Below are 20,587 nucleotides of genomic sequence, written 5' to 3' on the forward strand. Positions count from 1 at the left end.
ACTAAATCCCTGGGTTTCAATAGTGCAGACAGAAAGGAGTTAAGCCATTCTAGCCATGTGGGTTATCTCCTTAATGATGAACTCAGTCACACAGGTTCCCCCTCTACGTATGCCGGTGTAAAGACATAACTATTATTACTAATATATATATATATATATATATATATATATATATATATTATATATATATAATATATATATAATATATATATGCACAGAGTTGAATATCTTTTCTACATAACCTTCGTTGTCAGATGATAGTTGCTCCTTCCACAGTGTGTCCTGAGACTCAGAGGAGAGGAGGACAGGGGAGGTAACATAAGAGGCCTTTATTGATGCTTATCTACCATGCAATACCAGTGTTCCCAGACAGTCAAGAGCAGTGATAAAAACACATGGCCCCAAAAAAATCATACTTTGAACAAAATATCATAAATTAGCAGTTTGTATTTGAAAAAGTACCACTTAAATCAATTACAGAAATCAAATACTGTATTGGTTCCATGCTGAATAATAAACATTGAAAAACTGTGACAACATACATCGTTTTAAACATTCCCAGGAATGCACTGCAAACTGGGGGAGGGCTTGAAATTCCAATCCAATGTATTGCCATAACTGCAATGATGTAGGAGTGGTGTCCCCAGGTTAGTTCTAAGTGTTACATTTAATGTGAGTGATAATTTCAGTATTAGCCTAGTCAAGTTAATTTAGTTAATGTGGTAATGATAAATATATTTTAAATTAAAGCCTAAAACACAGGGAAAATAGACATGTTATTGTGTCAAAATCCAATTCAAAACCAATCGGGAGGCCCTGTTTATTCTTTTCATATAAAAATAAGCATAAGAATCAAGAACATGTATGTTATCAATGAGAGGCCACAATGACCAAAGAGTAGACCTAAAAAGATTTCAGTTCAACAAAAAATATACTGTAGGGTATTTTTTGTATACAAGTTACAGTACAGGAATTCACATTATAAAGTCATGCTTAAGAGTAATTGTCTTATAGAAGTATGGACCAGCCCGCAGAGATCACCGTCTGAAAACCAACCATGCTTTCAGCTGTCCTATCCTACACTATCCACAGTACTAGGTAATGACTAATACAACATGTACATCTTTAAGGCGAATACAAGTCCAGCAGTCAGTCTTTAATATATTGCCACAACAAGAAAAGGCAAAATACAATATATTACTTCCATCTGACTCAACAAGCTTGCTTAAATGATCATGTTCTTCAAAAGGCTGTACCAAGTTGTAGGCCTTCTTCCTTAAGCCAAAAAAAAAAAAAAAAAATATTAAATAACAAAACAAATCACACACATTATAGAAAACATATCCTTCAGCATAATGTCTGTTCATCTGAAACTCCTGTGACTGATTATGGGCTTGAAGAGGGGGGGATAGTTCCAAGGGTTCAGTATCGGTACCTTCCACTACAATACATAGCTGTGTACAATGCAAACAACACGTGTTTGTATCCCTTTTCTCTCTCTCACACACCCTCCCTTCCTGCATCCTTACTCAGGATACTGGGAATAAATAAAAACAAGGTAGTGTAGACATTGAAACATAGCTAGTATCTGAATCCAACCGGTTCTACTGTCATGCTTACAGTACCTCTGCAGAACAGTAGAGTAAAGAGGGACATTGGAGTGGCTACCAGCCAACCATATGAGTTACATCTCATCATTCATTTATGCAAGCTAAAGATGACCCAAGCTCAGTTATCAGATCTCAGATAGTTAAGCCTTATCATGTGACAGCCATGGGAATTTCTTCCACGCAGTCAAGTAAATGTTAAGATTATCTTTGCAGCATTAATACCAATGATATCATACCTTCACTTCTACACAGCATAGGCCCCTCCGCCCCCCATGTTGAATGATGTCCTGGTCTCCTGCATTGCTCTTGGAACTACAGCTGCTTCCCTGTATTGGGATTTGTCCCACTTCCACTTTGACCCCTCACCTTCCCACCCCTGCTGGCCTCCGATAGGCCACCAGTGTGGCTGAGTGTGCTCTGATTGGCCAGGTCAGAGCAGGAGGAGGATGAAGAGGTAGAGGGGGAGGAGCAGGTTGTCTATCTGGGAGGTGTAGGCCTCCAGCATGGCCACCAGAGTGATGGAGCCCACAATCCAGGAGTAGCTGGAGTTCAGGTTGATGGTCCCATCAAAGATGAGAAACATCGCCACGGCGATGATCTGGGCGAACACGGAGGTGGCCGTGCCCTCCATGGTCTTCTTGGTGCCGGGCCAGCGGATCTCCCCCATGGTGCTGCCGAACACAGACGCCACCGTATCCCCCACGCCCACCGCCAGCACCCCAGCGTAGGGCACCAGGCCTCCGGCCCCGAGGAGGAGCCCCTTGGGGGAGCAGGGGCCCGGGAACAGCCAGATGGGCAGGGACATCCCCACCAGCAGGTAGACGTGAGTGAGGATGAGGGGCCCGGAGTCGCGCTCGTCCAGAAACAAGGTGAGCAGCTGCCTGAGGGGTTGGCCGAGGGGACGGATACGGAAGTACCTCACGTACTCCAGCAGGAGGAAGGCCCCCAGGCAGCCCACGGACGCCACGTGGAGCAGCTGGCGGTCGTACACCAGCCCGGGGACGAACGTCGCCACCACTATGAGGTGGAAATACTTCCGCACCACGGTGGACGCCTGGTGCTTCTTGGAGCCCGAAGTGCGCTGGTAGTTCTGGTGGAGCACCACGCACGTGGCAACAAGCCCGAGGAAGGCCCAGTACGCCAGCAGGCAGAGTCTCTTGTCGTTGAACGTGACAAAGTCCAGCAGCCACATTATGGGATGCCTGCGGATGAGCAGCGAGAGCCAGGGCATGAGGATGCCCAGGGCCAGCACGGCCGTCATCATGTGAAAGAACAGGGACGACACCCAGGTCTCCGACTCCATGAAGCAGAAGAGCAGGGCGAAGAACACCCCCAGCAGCAGCGACCCCACCACCACCACGGGCAGGAAGTAGTTCACCGGGTCGCCCTTGGCCTCGGCCAGGTTGAGCGAGCGCTTGATCAGCTGGTTGATGATGAAGCTGATGCCGCCCATGATGAGCAGGGCCTCGCCCGGCGTGAAGCAGCGCGGCAGCAGGTACAGGACGATCAGGCTGAGGTACACGAAGATCAGCAGGACCTCCAGCACCTCGATGACCTCGGACACCGTCAGGGTCTGCTTGGTGGTGTAGAGGATGGCGCTGCTCGCCACGCCCGCGATCACGCAGGTGTTGGTGGGCACCGGCCGCGTGATCCCCAGCGCTATGAGAGACAGGAAGAGCGCCAGCATCATGCCCGTGACGGTCACCACCATGGAGAAGCGCTCAAAGTAGACGTTCCCGGAGGCAGCGCAGCGCTCCTTCAGCACCAGCCCCAGCAAGGGCATCACCATGCAGGCCGGCACGATGCCGCTGTTGGCCGACGGGCGGAACTGGAAGACGGCGCCGCCGTTCTTGAGCAGGCGGTCCCACTTGTGCTGGACATAGAAGGCCTGGATGACCAGGGCCACGCAGCACCAGGAGTGCTGGTTCCACAGGGCCGTGTGGACGCACAGCACCATGGAAAACACCACGGCAGACTCCACCAGCACTGGGTTGGTCTGCATGACTGCACTGGACGGAGAAGAAGGGGGCGGAGGGGGGAAAAGGAAGGATGGATGGAGGGGAAAGGAAAGCGGGTGGAGAGTGTTTTCCAAATGGGTGTGGTAACAAGACAGCCGGTCAGTTCCTCTCTTGTTCACACATCGTCAGTCTGCCACTCTCCTTTCAGCCCAAATGGTTACATCTGCGGAAGCAAGATTACATCTGAATACCATATGATGACAACCTTTCCTTAATCAAACTGAATATATACAGTACAGTGTATATAAGCCAAGTAAACTCTCTGGTGTCTCCCAACAGTTCAGTTGATCTAAAGTCCAGAATTGCAAGCCTGAACTTTAGCCTACAGAATGTAGAATGAATCATTGCCACATCATTCACCCACATGTTCACACTACTTAGTGTGGTAGTGTACCGCTAGACTTCCTGGGTAAATGGATGCGAATGGATTCTATCTTTATCGAACAACAAAATGAATAGTACTATCAGTAACTCTTAATACTTATTTTTACAGGCTACTTCGAAGTATAGCTTGAATTTACCGTGGGCTGTGCTCAGGTCTAACCTATTGTTCTATATTGATGTGGGGGTGGGGAGACAGTGCAATAAAATTACGAGTGCCATTGAAAATAAAGATAATACAGATAGGAATGCTTTCTACTTCGGCAGAACTAACACGAACTAACACGACACTAGAGGCATTCCCACTGTTGTGAGAAATGCCTTAATGCAATTTCAACCAAGGATGCAGCTACTCAACATCCCTGGTAAGCTTGCTCAGCTAGTTTGCTAGCTGACTGGCTACACAATTCAGCCGACTAGCTACTCCTCTGTATGTCGCACAAAACGCGGTTACCATATATTGCGCTTGTAAATGAGTATCAAGCAGATGAGTACTTACCAAATATGTGTAGGACATGAACTGCTGGTCTTCTTCACAGACACCCGACCTTTCAACAATTATTTTCCCCTATCATCTGGCGTTACTCACACCCAGTAGGAGGGGGCCATGTTTGACAGCTGGGTCACGTGGTACCAATAAACGAAAAATGATTCATTATGTTTTATTTTAATCATATTTTTCTGAAAAGTGAATTACATATCAGCTGTTGAAGTGGAGCAATTCATATAAATGTATCAGCATTAAAAATAAATATGAAACGTTCAGGCTACGTGACGCGGGTGCATGTTGTGCGAAGCAACCAATCAGGTGGCAGACAAGAAGATGGCGAACTCGGAGATGTGTGTCAGGTACCTAGCTGACGAGCTAACTTAATGAAAGAAACTTATATAACTAATTGTTTTAGGAATCAAAAGCTATGTCAAGTCTATAAATATGCTTGCATGTGTTAAAGTTAGGATATTTGCTAAATGTCTTGTCACACTTTGTGTTTCTCAAACAAGCTGTATTGTAAGCTAACTTTAGCCAGCTAGCTTTTTGCCTTTCTTTTGAATGGCAGTGAAGCGCGGTCGATAGTTTTCAATCACATGCTGCTAGACAACAGCATGCAATACCAACAGCTTAGAAGTTCTTCTTAGTCAACCAGGCAAATTTGCTAATGAATACTTGAGTGACTAAGCGGTATCTGAATAGCAGTGCTTTGGGGTTTTATTGCCTGAAAAAGCTAGCTAACGGCACGCTAGCTATTTAGCTAGCAAAAATGTGCGGGACAGCTGCAAGACGTGGAGGATGCGTCGCAACAATCTGTCATGTAATACATGATGTAGTAGTGTAATGGTCTATGCATTTTATCAATATATGTATTTGACATTTCACGAATGACTGAGTTTTTGAAATACAATATCAGTGTTCTTGGCTGTTGTTACAATAGCATGTGAGTGGTATATTAGTATGATAATAATCATGGCTTCATAACATTAAGACGTAGCATATTACATCCACACAGGAGCAGTCGAGAGTTATGGACCATCTTACTTGGCAGATCTGCGTTGCGGGAGCCGGTATGTCAAGATTTCCTCTGTCTTATACCAGATATTACAAACAGTGGACTGTGTGGATTTGTTGTATGCCTCAGTTAACATCTTATTAACGTACAAAGTAGTTACGAGAATTCTGAACTTATTTATTGGTGTTTATCTGAATAAAAAATACTATCCTTTAATGACTTTGTCCATTGTGTATGGACAAAGGCTCAAATCGAAGCAGAGTTGGACAGAAATTGGGAGAGGTTACTGCAGGGATTGAGTTACTACAAAGCGCCAAGGTATGGTGGTGTCAATTTGAGTACTCACATTTTTAAGTTGAATACTTTTCAACAGTCTGCATGATGATCACTATATATCTGTTTATTTTGTAGTTCATCGTCAGCAGATAAACTAAAAGCTGACAAAGATGTTGCACAGACATTGAAAGACTTTGGTCTAAGGATCAGTAAAGTACTGGTAGGTAACTAACTTCAACTTCCTTCAAGAGCTGTCAGACTGAATCTGTAAGTATTGTACTTATCTTGTGGAATGTGTGATTGTTTTAGGGTCTCAGCGAACAACAAAGTGTGCATATTCTGCAGTGTTACTTACAGGAAGACTACAGAGGGACTCGGAATTCACTCAAGGTGATGCGTCTGTCTGTGTGTGTGTGTGTGTACATAAAAAAAAACGAAACAAGTCTTGACTTGTGTTATTTTCCATCAAAGGCTGTCCTTCAAGATGAGCGACAGAGCCAAGCCCTCATTCTCAAAGTAGGCACTCCCCCCCGACAGCAATACCGTGAAGAAGTTTGGGTCACCCTCTCGCAGAAACGTATTTGTAAATCTGTGCGTGTGTGTTTTCTCCCCAGGTGGCAGACTATTACTACGAGGAGCGCGTGTGTCTGCTGAGATGTGTGCTCCTGCTGTTGACGTACTTCCAGGACGAACGTCACCCGTACCGGGTGAGCAGCCGCCGGAAGCGTCGTCCCTTCTCACGCGCCACCTGTGGAGTTACACGCGCGAGGTTTCTTTCGTAATCTGTTTGTGTGTTGCTGTTTGATCAAGGCGGAGTACTCCAACTGCGTGAGCAAGTTGGAGAAGGAACTGGTGACCAACTACCAGAAGCAGTTTGAGACTCTCTTCAAGGCTGAGGCCCCGACATGGGAGACCCACGGCAACCTCATGGTGAGGCGTTTGAGCCCTGGTTCACTATCTGAGCTTAGGTGTGCTCACCCAGGACCAGCTCTTCCTATGCAGTATGTGTGTGTGTGTGTTGCAGACAGAGAGGCAGGTGTCTCGGTGGTTTCTCCAGTGTCTGAGGGAGCAGTCTCTGCTGCTGGAGATCCTCTTCCTGTACTATGCCTACTTTGAGATGGGCCCCACCGACCTGCTCGGCTTCACCAAGATGTTCAAGGAGCAGGGCTTCGGCCAGCGCCAGACCAACAGGCACCTGGTGGACAAGAGCATGGATGCCCTCGTTGACCGCATAGGGTGAGCAGCAGGCTGCTTCTGAGATTCATCTGGAACTAAATAAGTGGGCAGAGACTTCCAAAGCACTGCAAATAGTCTGTGTATATAATCACATAATGACGACAATTCCCTGAGTCTGTGGGAGGCTTTTTCTATAATAGCGTACGAGTTTAAACTCTGTTTTGACGGTTGATCCGAAATTCAGACGGCTGTGTATGTATGTAAATAAAAATGGAATGAAAGTGTTTTTAGGTGCGAGGTTGCTCCAATTCCAGTTGGAACATTCCAGAAACGTTATTTTTCTCCCTCGTCAAGAGGACGGAACATGACGGTTGTCCCTTTTGTCGACATCCAACATCGTCCTCTGTGTGTGCCTGTGTGTCATGCAGATACTTCAGCTCTCTGATCCTGGTGGAGGGGATGGACATCGACTTCCTGCACAAGTGCGCTCTGGAGGACCGCACCGAGCAGCACCAGTTCTCCAGCAACCCCGTCATCTGCAAGGTACGCAAGGCCACACCTACAGCCAGGATCAGGTCATCTGCACAAGACAGCCCGGTTGGGAAGATGAACATAGAAACCGCGACTTGCAGTCGGTTCCGCTATTCGCGTCATGTTTCATGTATGAGACAAGGATAGCCGTGGCCGAGTCCACATAGACAATTCATCTTTAAAACGTACAGTCTTCTCTATTCATCCCAATGCATTCCTGAAGTTCTCCATCCATCTCTCCACCTTTCTGCCCATATCTCTGTCTCTCCATCCTCTCTCCTTCGCTCCGCGTCTCCAGGAGATGGACCAGCTGCTCCTGACGTTGGGGGACATTCCTCACCACGGCCCGGTCCTGCTGGCCTGGGTCTTACTGAGGCACACGCTGAGCCCAGAGGAGGCCAGCCCGGTGGTGCGGCGCATAGGGAACACGGCGCTGCAGCTGGGGGTGTTCCAGTACCTCACCCCCATGCTGCAGGGCCTCGGGGGCTCGGGCAACAACGTGAGTAGCAGGGCATGATGGACACACATACACACACTCACCTCGCAAACACCTATACGTAGGCATGTGTAGCTAAGTTCAATTGGTTCAACTCATTCCTCAGTATCAATACCGCCCAGCCGTGCCATTTAAATAGCTATCTTTTCGGTGGCATAGCTTGCTGATATGGGGTTTATCGCAGGTGGTCAGTTGCATGTGTGAGGGCCTAATGTTGAACTTGAGTGGGCAAGTGAGGACGGAAGCGATAACCGATGAGCGACACCAGTGATGTTGGGTCATCTTAAGGATGTTTAAAGCTCCTCTTAAGGATGTTTAAAGCTCATCTTAAGGATGTTTAAAGCTCCTCTTAAGGATGTTTAAAGCTCATCTTAAGGATGTTTAAAGCTCATCTTAAGGATGTTTAAAGCTCCTCTTAAAGATGTTTAAAGCTCATGTTGAGGATGTTTAAAGCTCCTCTTAAGGATGTTTAAAGCTCCTCTTAAGGATGTTTAAAGCTCCTCTTAAGGATGTTTAAAGCTCATCATAAGGATGTTTAAAGCTCCTCATGTTCTCTCTTCTCCTCCCAGTGCACGGCCAGTACAGCCAGGATGTGCATCTACGGTCTCCTGTCCTTTGTCGTCACGTCCTTTGAAGAGGAGACTCTGGGCAGCCAGCAGGTAGGACTGGCCTTACTGATAACCTAGCTTAGCGCATACATCACTGGCCTTACTGATGATAACCTAGCTTAGCGCATACATCACTGGCCTTACTGATGATTACCTAGCTTAGCGCATAAATCACTGGCCTTACTGATAACCTAGCTTAGCTGATAAATCACTGGCCTTACTGATAACCTAGCTTAGCTGATAAATCACTGGCCTTACTGATAGCCTGGCTTAGTGGATCAATTACTGGCCTTACTGAAAACCTAGCTTAGTGGATAAATCACTGGCCTTTAAAATTGATAACCTAGCTTAGCTGATGTATCATCGCTATTAAAACCTCCATGAAGTTTTACCTCCAAAGGTATGATGGCTAACGAGCTAACGAGCCTGATGTGTCGTTGTCCCTCAGCACCTGATCAACGCGGCCTGCGAGGTCCTGTCTGCCCCCAGCCTGGCCGAGCTCTTCTGGGAAACGGTAAGCAGGAGCATGGCTCCACAAGGGAAACGGATGTCCTCCATGTAGGCTTGGCGCTCTTATCAGATGGTAAAAGCTGTGGACAAGATACTGGAATGACTCATCAAATTCAAATCAAGGCTGTCCTTTTTCTGACTTGAAATGATGTGTCATACAAACAAGGGGAGTGTGTAAATCTCCAACTGTGTCATCCTGTGTTTGGTTGATCCTCATGTGTTTCCACTGGTTGTGTTTGTCAGAAGCCTAACCTGGGTCTGGGGATGGTCCTGGACAGTGCTGTAGGAATGTTCCCTCATAAGACTGGCCCACTGCTACAGCTGCTCACCGCTCTTCTCTCTGACAAGTCCACCGCTAAGAAGGTACACACCCACACAAGCTTATTTTCTCTTTTTTTTTTCACTCACCCAACAATTCCAAATGAAATTTGAACTCTTATTTTGAACTTTTGTGTGTGTGTGTGTATCAGGTGTACACGTTCCTGGACAAGATGTCCTTCTACACAGAGGTTTACAAGCAGAAGCCCAGTGACATCATCTCCAGAGAGGACGAGACTCTGTGGAGGAGACAGACTCCCAAGCTGCTCTACCCTCTAGGTGTGTTCAGCTGGACCCGTGTGTGTGTGAACCGTTCAGACTTGATTCAGCTGTGTGTGTGTGCGCGTGCGTGTGTGCACGCATGCCGTTATGTCACATCTATGCAAATTCTGTGTTCTCACTTGTTCCTTTCCTAATGTCATTTTTTGGTCTCTTTTCTCTGATCTCTTTCTCTCCTGGTCTCCAACTCCTGATCTCTCTCTCTCCTGGTCTCTCTCCTGGTCTCTTTCTCTCCTGCTCTCCAACTCCTGATCTCTCTCTCTGCTGGTCTCTCTCCTGGTGTCTTTCTGTCCTGGTCTTTAACTCCTGATCTCTCTCTGCTGGTCTCTCTCTCCCTCTCCTGGTGTCTGGTCTCCCCCCCAGGTGTGGGCCAGACCAACCTGCGTGTGCCCCAGGGGGTCCTGGGCCAGGTGTGTGTGGGGCAGCAGGGCTACGTGGTCCGCTGGGACTACTCCTACAGCGCCTGGACCCTCTTCACCTGCGAGATCGAGATGCTGCTGCATGTCGTCTCCACCGCAGGTACACACACACACACACACACACACACACACACACACACACACAAGCTTCTACATGCACGCTCATATCCTGTTGAACAAAAATGTGATTACATTATAATGAGACTCTATTTTTGGCGTGTTATTTCCTTCTTTCTCTCGCTCCCCTCTGGTCCCTGTCTAGATGTGATTTTGCACTGTGAGAGAGTGAAGCCCATCCTGGACCTCATCCATAAGGTCATCAGCACTGACTGGACTGTGTCTGACTGTCTCCTGCCTCTCACCTCACGCATCTACATGCTGCTGCAGAGGTGGGGAACACACACACACGCACACACAGAGACTGTTCTCATACAGATGTCTCAAATGATCTCTATGAAGCATGAACCCCTGTTCGTCTGTGGTCTCCCACAGGTGGTTAGACTGTGACCTAAATGAATGTGAGGTCTCAACCTCCACAGATTGATTTCTCTTTTCCTGCCTCTCATCCCCCCTCCATCAGGCTCACGTCAGTCATCAACCCTCCGGTGGAGGTCATCGCCTCCTGCGTCAACTGCCTCATCGTCCTGGCGGCCAGGATGCCCGGCAAGGTGGGATTAACGATCATCCCTCCTAACCCGGGGTTATAATATGTCTGACCGGGGTCAAAATGAGGGCGTTGTCTCTGTGTTACAGCACACGCACCGGCTCAATGTGTTTGTTGCTTTTCTTCTCTCTTCTTAGGTTTGGTCCAGTTTACACCACACGGGCTTCCTTCCCTTTGCCTCGTCCCCTCCAGCCAACATGGCACAGTCCATCAGGTAGGCGTTCAAAGGCCACATTCGGGTCGTACCAAGTATTTGGAGGTGGTGTGTTAATCAACTGTTGTCATTTGAGGTTCATGTAATTTGACGCAAAGTTCCCCCCCTCTTTCTTCAAGCGCGGAGGGGATGAAAGCGGGTAACTACGGTAACCTGCTGGTCCTGATCGAGCAGCCGAGGGGGGAGTACTCCGTCACCATCGCCTTCCTCCGTCTCCTGACCACCCTCGTCAAGGTAACGCCCCCATGAACTCGAGTGCCTGTTAAGCACATGACGTCATGAATGCATGTATGTCATGAATGCATCCTGCTTGTAGTGGGGTTGCTGTTTTCCCTCTCACACACTTTCTGTCCACCTCCTTTGCGGTTTCTACTCCCCTTTTCCTCTCTGACCACCTTTCTCTATCTCTCCCCCCCCCCACACACACACACACTCACACAGGGTCAGCTGGGCAGCACCCAGAGCAAAGGTCTGATCCCCTGTGTGCTGCTGGTGCTCAAAGAGATGCTGCCCACCTACCACAAGTGGCGCTACAACACCTACGGGGTCAGGGAGAGGATAGGTGAGGGCCAGGCCAGGGGCTCGGCCACTGCACCTGTCACATGACTTTAGATGGGTATTTTACTCCAGAGACACGTTGAGTGTTTTCTTTGCACCTCGCTGCTTCTCATCTTTCCTTCTTCCCTCGTCATACCTCTGTTCTTCCCCCTCTGCCCTCCTCTCCTCCCTCCTCTCCTCCTGTCCTCCTCTCCTCTCTCCTCTCCTCCCTGTCGCAGGGTGCCTGATCCTGGAGCTGGTCCACGCCATCCTCAACCTGAGCCCGGAGGGAGAGGACCAGGGCAGGTATGGTACACCCCGGGTCGGATGAAGGACAGACAGCGCCGCCTAGTGTTGTAAAATGAGATGACTGGTTGACAGGATTGTGAACACCCAGAGATGAAAATGACCAAAAGAGCGTGTTGTCTTTTTTTTTTGTGTATCAAAAATAGCTGCCTCTTGTGTTCCCCTTTCCCCACATTCTCACACACTTCTTCCCCCCGTGTCTCTCTCCTCCAGCACGCCCACCCTGCAGTCCCTGTGCATCTACAGCCTGGCCAACACGGAGGCCGGCCAGGCCGTGGTCAACATCATGGGCGTGGGGGTGGACACCATCGACGTGGTCCTGGCTGCCCAGCCCAGCAGGTAGGACCTGGGGCTAGACACACCTGGGGCTAGACTCACCTGGGGCTAGACTCACCTGGGACTAGACTCACCTGGGACTAGACTCACCTGGGACTAGACTCACCTGGGACCTTCTCTCTCTCCTCTCTCTCTCTCCTTCCTTGTCTCTCTCTGTGTCTCTGTCTCTCTGTCTCTCTCTCTCTCTCTCTCTCTCTCCAGTGGGGGCTCTGAGAGCCCGGGTCAGATCCTGATCCAGACGGTGAAGCTGGCCTTCTCCGTCACCAACAACGTGATCCGCCTGAAGCCCCCCTCCGACCTGGTGTCCCCCCTGGAGCAGGCGCTCACGCAGCACGGTGGTCACGGCAACAACCTCATCTCCGTGCTGGCCAAGTACATCTACCACAAGCACGACCCCGCCCTGCCTCGCCTCGCCATCCAGCTGCTCAAGCGGCTGGCCACGGTAGGGTATCAGTTGTACTTCAGTAGTAGTAGTTGTCTGTCTGTCACAACTTGGTGGCTCTTAGCTCTCTCTGATGCAGTTGAAGTAGTGCTGGAGCAGAAACACGAGCATGTGTTGCAGTAGCAGCAGTGATGCCAGTGGGAGTTATCTGATGGCCCCGTTGTCCCCGTCTGTGTCCTGCCCCTGTCCAGGTGGCGCCCATGTCCGTGTACGCCTGCCTGGGCATCGACGCCGCCGCCATCCGGGACGCCTTCCTCACGCGCCTCCAGAGCCGCACCGAGGACATGAGGATCAAGGTCATGACCTTGGAGTTCCTCACCGTCGCCGTGGAGACGCAGCCCGGCCTCATCGAGCTCTTCCTCAACCTGGAGGTCAAGGACGGCAGCGAGGGGTCAAAGGTGAGAGGCGCTTGCCACGGGGGCAAGGATGTCTGAGAAAAGGCAGGCTTTTTTGGGCCAATCCTGCACATCTTCATTTGTTTCCCAATTAACCTATTGTCATATGGACAACATGGTAGCTCATGTTAATACATGTGAATCTTTTCTCTCTCTGTGTTTCTTCTGTTTCTTTGTTGTTCCTCCCGTGTCCTGGTCTCCTACTCTCCCTCTTCTCCTCCCTCCCCGTCCCCAGGAGTTCCTGCTGGGAGAGTGGAGCTGTCTGCAGGTGGTTCTGGACCTGATCGACTCTGGCCAGCGGGGGCAGTACTGGTGCCCCCCCCTGCTACAGCGAGCTGCCATGGCCTTCCTGCACGCCCTCTGGCAGGACCGCCGCGACAGCGCCATCTCCGTCTTGCGCACCAAGTAAGACACCAGCACGCACACACACGTGTCACACTTAAGCAACTTCTTTTAGTATAAAATTGCGACAATCAATCGATGCACATTTTTTGTAATGGGTCCTTAAAAATGTTTTTCTCCCTTCAGAGAGAAGTTTTGGGAGAACCTGACCACCCCCCTCTTTGCATCGCTCCCCCCCCCCTCCGACAGCACTGAGGTGAGGAACCTGACACACACACCTAGAGATTATTATAAATATCACAGTAGCGATCTGAGAGGAGAAATCTGACTCTCACCTTCTCACCCAGCCCTGTGTGCTGGAGACGTGTGCCTTTGTCATGAAGATCATCGGGCTGGAAATCTACTACGTCGTCAGGTAAAAGAATCAAACATGGCTACCACTGCTTCACTTCCTGACTGGAGCACTGTTGTCTTTGTGTTAATGGATCACACTGAATCTTCTAGAATTCCAATGAGTATATGCCTGGTAAACAAGGCCGTTTTTAGCAGTAGCCTGAGCACTTGACAAAATTATGTTTTCTACCCGTAATTGATCCCTGTACAGTTTTTGATAAGAATGGTATATTTAGATCATGCTGTGCTGTTTTTCCAGTGGCTCCCTGGAGCAGTCTCTGAAAGACGCACTGCAGAAGCTCTCCAGCGGGCGGCGCTACGAGTTCTGGTCTCAGTACGTCAAGTCCCTGGTGGTGCAGGTGGCAGAGACGGAGGAGGAGGGGGTGCGGGCCTTCTCTGAGATCCAGATGCTCATCTCAGCCTGGCGCATGCTGCTCATACTGTCCACCAGCCACGTACGGGTCTGACACACACACACACACACACACAGACAGACACACACAGACACACACACACACACACACACACTGTGCTTTTTCTTTCTTACTCAGTGCTCTCTCTCTGTACGATCTAAATATGATATTGTAGTCTGTTGACGGAATTGAAAAGCTTGATTGACAGACGGTAATCAGTAGTAGTTTGGATGCGCTTGCCACTATTTCTGGTTCCGAACGGTCCCCAGGCGTAGAGCAGTGTTCTGACTGGCTGTTGTGTTGTCCAGTCAGACGTGATGCAGCTGACAGATGACTCCACCAAGCTCAAGCTCTTCATGGACGTCCTGGACGCCACCAAGGCTGCTGTGAGTTGTCACGGCGACGCGCCATCATCCAGCTCCTCATCTCACTCTCTCAACTCCACGACTTCAAAAAAAGTCCTTCTCTCTCTCTCTGTCTCTCTCTCTCTCTTCCTCTCTCTCTCTTCCTCTATCCGTCCTTGGCTCCCTAGTAAAGTCCTAGTCTCTCTCCCTCCCTCCCTCGCTGCTCCAGTATCAGTAAAGTGTGTGTCTCTCCCAGCTGCTGGTGCCCTCCTCCGTGCCCTGTCTGCGTCTGGGCTCCATGATGGCCACCCTGCTCCTCATCCTGCTCAAGCAGTGGAGAAGGTAAACAGCACCTGACTGCACAGGCAGGGCAGACAGGGAATATGGGAAACACATCCAGAGTTGTTTTTTGGGGGGGATTTTTTGATGCTGGCAAGAGATGAGCGGTGAAGTCATTCGCTGACGATGCCTTGAATCGTCATGCGATTCGTGTGGCTTTTAGAACTGGCGGTGGTTTAAAGCTGAAGCCAGTTTCATTAGCGATACATTATAGAATCAGCTCGCCATACATACGGAAGAAGAAAGAAAGAGGTTTGTGGTATGTTGGGATTTGTGACAAGCCTTGAAAGAGGCTTGCACAAACGAGGATATTCCAGTACAGTGGTTCCTCCTGTCACAGTACACACAGCTGTGTTGGTCTACTGTATTCCAAACAGCACACATCACTAACACTTGCTCCTACACCAGCTGGGTTCTGTGGGCCAGTGTAATTCCCTTTCTTTTAAAGGCTTTTCACAAACCATAACTTCCCCAAATATATCTCCATTCTTCTTTTTATACAGTGCATCCATACACAATATTATAAAACCTGTCATACAACGAATACTTCTAACGCGTAAAATGCAAGACAAGGCACACATATAAAGGACAAAACTGGATCATCATCTTCTGATGTTGAGAAACTAACCCCCCCCCCCCCCCCAGTCTGGTGGCGGGGGCCCCTGACGTTCTGTCCCCCCTGTCCCTGATCCTGGAGAGTGTCCTGCAGGCCGACCAGCACCTGGTGGAGAGGACCAAGGCCAAGGTGTTCTCTGCCCTCATATCTGTCCTGCAGATACAGGGGCTCAACGGTGGGTCTGTGTGTGTGTGTGTGTGTGTGTGTGTGTGTGTGTGTGTGTGTGTGTGTGTGTGTGTGTGGTGATTACCCTGTGTGGGGTTGGATGGTAGTGTGTGTGTGTGTTCTTGTTTAACCACCCGTGTGTGTGTGCGCGCTTCAACCTGCTTCAGACCGCCTGTCCCTCTGCCCCCCGCCCCCAGGTGGAGAGATCTCCCAGCTGCCCCAGCTGCTGCTGTGTGTGTGCGAGACGGTGCAGGACGAGGCGCTGGCCTTGATCGACAGCACGCGTCACATGGCCACGCTGGGGGAGGGGCTGGAGGACAAGGACAGCATGGAGACGGACAACCCCCGCAGCCTGCAGAAGGACCAGAGAGACGGGGTGAGGGAGGGGGCGGGATCTGAACCAGGACTGAAGGAGAATACCGTTCCATTTAGTTTGAATTGATCTCCCTCATGTCCTGTCTCCGTCTCTCTCTCTCTGTCTGTCTCTCTCTCTGTCTGTCTCTCTCTCTGTCTGTCTCTCTCTCTGTCTGTCTCTCTCTCTGTCTGTCTCTCTCTCTGTCTGTCTCTCTCTCTGTCTCTCTCTCTCTCTGTCTGTCTCTCTCTCTGTCTGTCTCTCTCTCTGTCTGTCTCTCTCTCTGTCTGTCTCTCTCTCTGTCTGTCTCTCTCTCTGTCTGTCTCTCTCTCTGTCTGTCTCTCTCTCTGTCTGTCTCTCTCTCTGTCTGTCTCTCTCTCTGTCTGTCTCTCTCTCTGTCTCTCTCTCTCTCTGTCAGGTGTGTGTGCTCGCGCTCCACCTGGCTAAGGAGCTGTGTCGCGTGGACGAGGACGGGGAACACTGGGTTCTGGTGCTGAGGAAGGTTCCGGTTCTTCCCTCTGTCCTCAGTGCTCTGGAACTGAGCCTGCGCTGCAAACAGAACCTCTACTTCACCGAGGCTGTGCTGCACCTGCTGCTCACGCTGGCCCGCACGCCCCAGGTAGGGGCGTGTAGAAAACACACACACACATGCCCCAGGGACACGCACACTCCACAAGTACACTCACGGCACATGCACACACAAATGCAACCATTACTGGCTGGTGCCTGAGGTGAATCTGAATGAGCCTGGTGTGTGTGTGTGTGTGTGGTCATGCAGGGGGCAGCAGCGGTGGCTGGAGCTGGAGTCATCCAGAGTATCTGCCTGCCTCTCCTCAGCGTCTACGAAGTCCACTCCAATGGAGCCTCCCAGGTGAACACTGCGACCAGCTGACCTCCTGATGATTCGTTTCACATTTTGGTGTGTGTGTGTGTGTGTGTCTCAATGCGTGTGTGTTCTCCTCAGGCGTTCTCCCGCAAGCCCCAGGATGCCCCCTGCTGGCCAGGTGTGTATCGTCTCTGCATGTCTCTGATGGAGAGCCTGCTGAAGACCCTGCGCTACAACTTCATCAACGAGGCTCTCGACTTCCTAGGAGTCCACCAGGAGCGCATCCTGCAGGTGTGTGTGTGTGTGTGTGTGTCACCTGAGGATTCACATGGCAAATTCCACATTGAGTCTAAACAAGCAACTACCCAACTACTCCTCCCCTCCCTCCCTCCCTCCCTCCCTCCCTCCCTCCTCCCCTCTCATCCCTCCCTCCCTCCCTCCCCTCCCCCAGTGTCTGAACGCGGTGCGTACGGTGCAGAGCCTGGTGTGTCTGGACGAGGCTGACCACACGGTGGGCTTCCTGCTTCAGCTGTCCAGCTTCTCTAAGGAGTGGCAGTTCCACCTGCCCAAGCTGCTGCTGGACATCCAGGTGAGGGGCGCACACACACTTACACAGGTCCCCACATACACACACACACACACACACACACACACACACACACACACACACCTGTACCAAAAGAGCCTCCCTCTTCATGTTTCATTGCGCGTGTCTCCTCAGGTGAACCTGTGCTACCTGTGTCAGACCTGCACCTACCTCCTCCACAGCAAGAAGATGCTGCACCACTACCTCCAGGTCAGACCAACACACACTCACACCAAGACTACCACACTCACACCTGCCGGCACTGCCCAAGACTACCACACTCACCTGAAACACGCACACGTCATAATGGAACAATTATAATTGAAGTTCTGAAATGCTCAACACAAACATTATACAAGCGGCTTACTTGGCTGTGTGAATGAGTTCAGATTGTAAAAGGTCACCACCTCCCCACCGGCAGGCAAAGAACGGCGAGGCGCTCCCCCCCAACTCCCTCCCCCGACCCCAGCGTGCCCCCAACCCCCCCTCCAAGCCTGCGGCCGGGGGAGGAGCCGCAGCAGGAGCGGGCGGGGAGAGGGAGGAGGTGGAGCAGAAGGCCGTGCTGGCCGTGCAGTGCAGCCTGCTGAAGATCCTGTCCAAGACCCTGGCCACCCTGCAGCGCTTCACCCCCGACTGCTGTCAGATCCTGCTGGACCAGGTCAGCACCTTCCCAGGCCCTCGACAGCACCCGCTTCCCCCGGAGCTGGGGGCCCCGGGCCTCTGGCTGGCAGATCTCTTCTTTTTGCTGCAAGTCCCTCGTTGTCCCTCATCACTCTGTGACTCCCTCCTTCCTCCAGTGTATGGACCTGGCAGAGTACCGGACTCTCTTCGTCTTTAGCTTCACCAACCCGGCCTTCGACTCGGACGTGGCGCCCTCCTTCGGAACCCTGCTGGCCACCATCAACGTGGCGCTAAGCATGCTGGGAGAGGTAGTTGTTCCCGCGCCTCCACATGTCTCCTTGTTGTGTGCGGCCGTCGACTCTGTTCCACTGTGTGCTAAGGGGGGTCCTGTTGTGGAGTGGCTAACTCTGTGTGTGTGTGTGTGTGTGTGTGTGTGTGCTCAGGTGGAGAAGAAGGAGCCGGCCTCCCTGAGTGTGGCGTTCCTGGTCTCGTCTGAGGAGGTCCAGGCCCTGAAGTAAGGAGCTGGACAAGAGAGGCTCACAGGAATATAAAGATGCCTTATATCTACGGAACATCTCTGTAACTCTCTCTGTGTGTGTGTGTGTGTGTGTGTCCAGGTCCCTGTTGATGTTCACCATGGAGAACTGCTTCTACGTGCTGATCTCCCAGGCGGTGCGCTGTCTGAAAGACCCCAGCACCCCCCCCAGGGACAAGCAGAGGCAGAAGCAGGAGCTGAGCTCTGAGCTGGTGCGTCTCCCTCCCCCTGCCTCGGTTCTCCTCTCCCCCCCTCTTCCTTTCTCACCCTTTTATTTTTATATTTATCTCTTCTCTTTTCTCTGCTCTAAACTGTCTTTTTCTAAATGTTCGGCCCTCTTGTCCCTTAGCAGACCTTCAGGTCACATTTATGCTTAAAGGAACATTCCGCTCAACATGTATCCACCCTCCTCCCCCTCAGAGCACCCTGCTGTCCAGCCTGGCCCGGCACTTTCGCCGGGGCTCGCCCTCCTCCCCGGCCGGCGGCCTGCTGCCCTCCCCCCAGACCAAGCCCTCCACCTCGGGCTCCAAGGCCAGCCACGAGGGCCAGGAGCCGTTCATCCAGCTGGTGCAGGCCTTCGTCAGACACGTTCAGGGATAAGACCCGCCCGGAGAGCCCGAAGAACCAGGATACAAACGGATACAAGGACCACACAGGAGGACAAGTTGGTGGGGTGAAAGGGTATTTAAAAAGGAAAAAATTGTAAAAAAAAAAAACAAACAAAAAAAGTGAGGATGTAGAATTCGAAGCCGAGACACACGGCTCGACAGCTGTCTTGATGCGTAGCTCCGTTCCTGGGTGAGCCAAAGTACAGGCAGAGCGGTGACGCGAGACACTCGCCTCCTTAATTCTTACAATGGGTGAATCATTGTAAGAATGTGTACAACTAAGAACTTCCAAGTGCTAACATAAACATGGTGCTACTGTCTCCATCGAACCTGATATTTGAATGCACAGTAAATCCAGGCTCTGTGACTGGCTACCGGTTTGAGTGCCTGCACAGCGATTGATTACTTGTTTGTGTTCCTGCTCACTTATTGGGTGCCAGTACACAGGCCACCTTTTATGAGGATGTTTAATTGATTCGATTTTGCCAAACAAACATTGTATTGGCGTGGGGACTTGAGATTGAGCTCAGCTGGGCTAGTAAATGAATAGACCCTGATCTCTGAAGCTCCAGTGGATCCTCTCTACCACAACCAACCAGTCTCTCTGAGGCCCGATGCACGCAGACCAAAGTCTTCAGTCGGTCTACTCGATGTCTACAAGGCAGAGTCGGCATCCAGAAGTGAAACCTAGCAAACTTCACATGGGGAGTCTATAAGGGAACCGGTCTTTGAGTTGTAAAAGATCTCGGTGCTATCGAATGTGTTGTTTTTGACTCTCCACAGACCTAGTTTTATAGGTCAACCTCGACTTCCCTCATGTGGTGCCAAGCAGAGGAAACTAAGCATGTAGGATGATTATCCTGTGAAGGGCACATTAACCGAATTTACATTATACATGTTATGTACCAGTGACCTGTCAGGAAAGCTTACCATAGGAAGTCAGTACTGGTAGTTACTCTGTATTCTGAATCTGTTTGCTACATCTCTCCCCCGTGACTTTTATAATGTCCGGACGGGGTATACTTTTGCTATATATTCAATTCTATTTTTAAACATTCTCCTTTTGTGCTGTGATGTTTTCTGCAATTTTTCCAAACTCCTCGCTTCTTCCTGTTAAACGATACAATCGACTCCTTTCCAGCTGTTTATACTGACATAGTGGTCAAGATGTATACCCCCTCCCTTTATTGAAAAAAATACATTTATATGATAATAAAGGAGCTTTTGTAGAAGTACCAGTGTAGCATCGTACTTGCTTGAATTGTTTTTGTTTGTGCCTTGCCATAGTTTACTACTATTAGTGTATGTATTTTGTCATTAAAGTATATATTACAGTGTGTCTGTAGGAGATTACTATTGGCACCCGTCCTTTTGAGCAACATGTTGAGGTATAAACGGGTGGTTTAAACAATTTGAATGAGCACGG

At 50.2% G+C, this 20,587-nt stretch overlaps 2 protein-coding genes across 4 annotated transcripts; one reads left to right on the forward strand and one right to left on the reverse strand.

The window, feature by feature from the left end:
- Window positions 1-314: 314 nt before the first annotated feature.
- Window positions 315-4,699, reverse strand: dolk (dolichol kinase). 2 transcript variants are annotated; one of them, XR_014740963.1, is made up of 3 exons: window positions 4,509-4,699; window positions 1,847-3,791; window positions 315-1,275 (listed from the first exon to the last, which is right to left on the reverse strand). XR_014740963.1 is itself a non-coding variant. In XM_084687319.1 (2 exons), the coding sequence occupies exon 2, from the start codon at window positions 3,610-3,612 to the stop codon at window positions 2,041-2,043; it is 1,572 nt and encodes a 523-aa protein (XP_084543445.1). In that variant the 5' UTR covers window positions 3,613-3,791; window positions 4,509-4,699; the 3' UTR covers window positions 315-2,040. The 2 variants fall into 2 exon arrangements, 1 of the variants encoding a protein (XP_084543445.1); XM_084687319.1 differs by having other exon boundaries at window positions 315-3,791.
- A 114-nt stretch (window positions 4,700-4,813) lies between these two features.
- On the forward strand, window positions 4,814-20,396 carry nup188 (nucleoporin 188). Of its 2 annotated transcripts, none has more exons than XM_084687317.1 (43): window positions 4,814-4,858; window positions 5,515-5,569; window positions 5,759-5,832; window positions 5,926-6,010; window positions 6,100-6,180; window positions 6,262-6,306; window positions 6,405-6,497; window positions 6,601-6,720; window positions 6,815-7,026; window positions 7,395-7,509; window positions 7,796-7,996; window positions 8,563-8,652; window positions 9,050-9,115; window positions 9,355-9,474; window positions 9,582-9,708; window positions 10,072-10,227; window positions 10,390-10,516; window positions 10,708-10,795; window positions 10,929-11,005; window positions 11,125-11,239; window positions 11,447-11,567; window positions 11,782-11,848; window positions 12,062-12,187; window positions 12,386-12,626; window positions 12,818-13,024; window positions 13,257-13,426; window positions 13,550-13,619; window positions 13,711-13,778; window positions 14,016-14,211; window positions 14,478-14,555; window positions 14,770-14,855; window positions 15,498-15,643; window positions 15,801-16,009; window positions 16,404-16,604; window positions 16,764-16,856; window positions 16,950-17,102; window positions 17,263-17,400; window positions 17,533-17,607; window positions 17,819-18,055; window positions 18,195-18,326; window positions 18,462-18,532; window positions 18,636-18,765; window positions 18,974-20,396. In XM_084687317.1, the coding sequence occupies exons 1-43, from the start codon at window positions 4,833-4,835 to the stop codon at window positions 19,151-19,153; spliced, it is 5,268 nt and encodes a 1,755-aa protein (XP_084543443.1). In that variant the 5' UTR covers window positions 4,814-4,832; the 3' UTR covers window positions 19,154-20,396. The 2 variants fall into 2 exon arrangements, with proteins under 2 accessions (XP_084543443.1, XP_084543444.1); XM_084687318.1 differs by having other exon boundaries at window positions 15,831-16,009.
- Window positions 20,397-20,587: the final 191 nt, after the last annotated feature.

This window comes from Hypomesus nipponensis, chromosome 22 (genome assembly GCF_054491055.1).
Source record: "Hypomesus nipponensis isolate SF chromosome 22, ASM5449105v1, whole genome shotgun sequence".
Lineage (NCBI taxonomy): Eukaryota > Metazoa > Chordata > Actinopteri > Osmeriformes > Osmeridae > Hypomesus > Hypomesus nipponensis.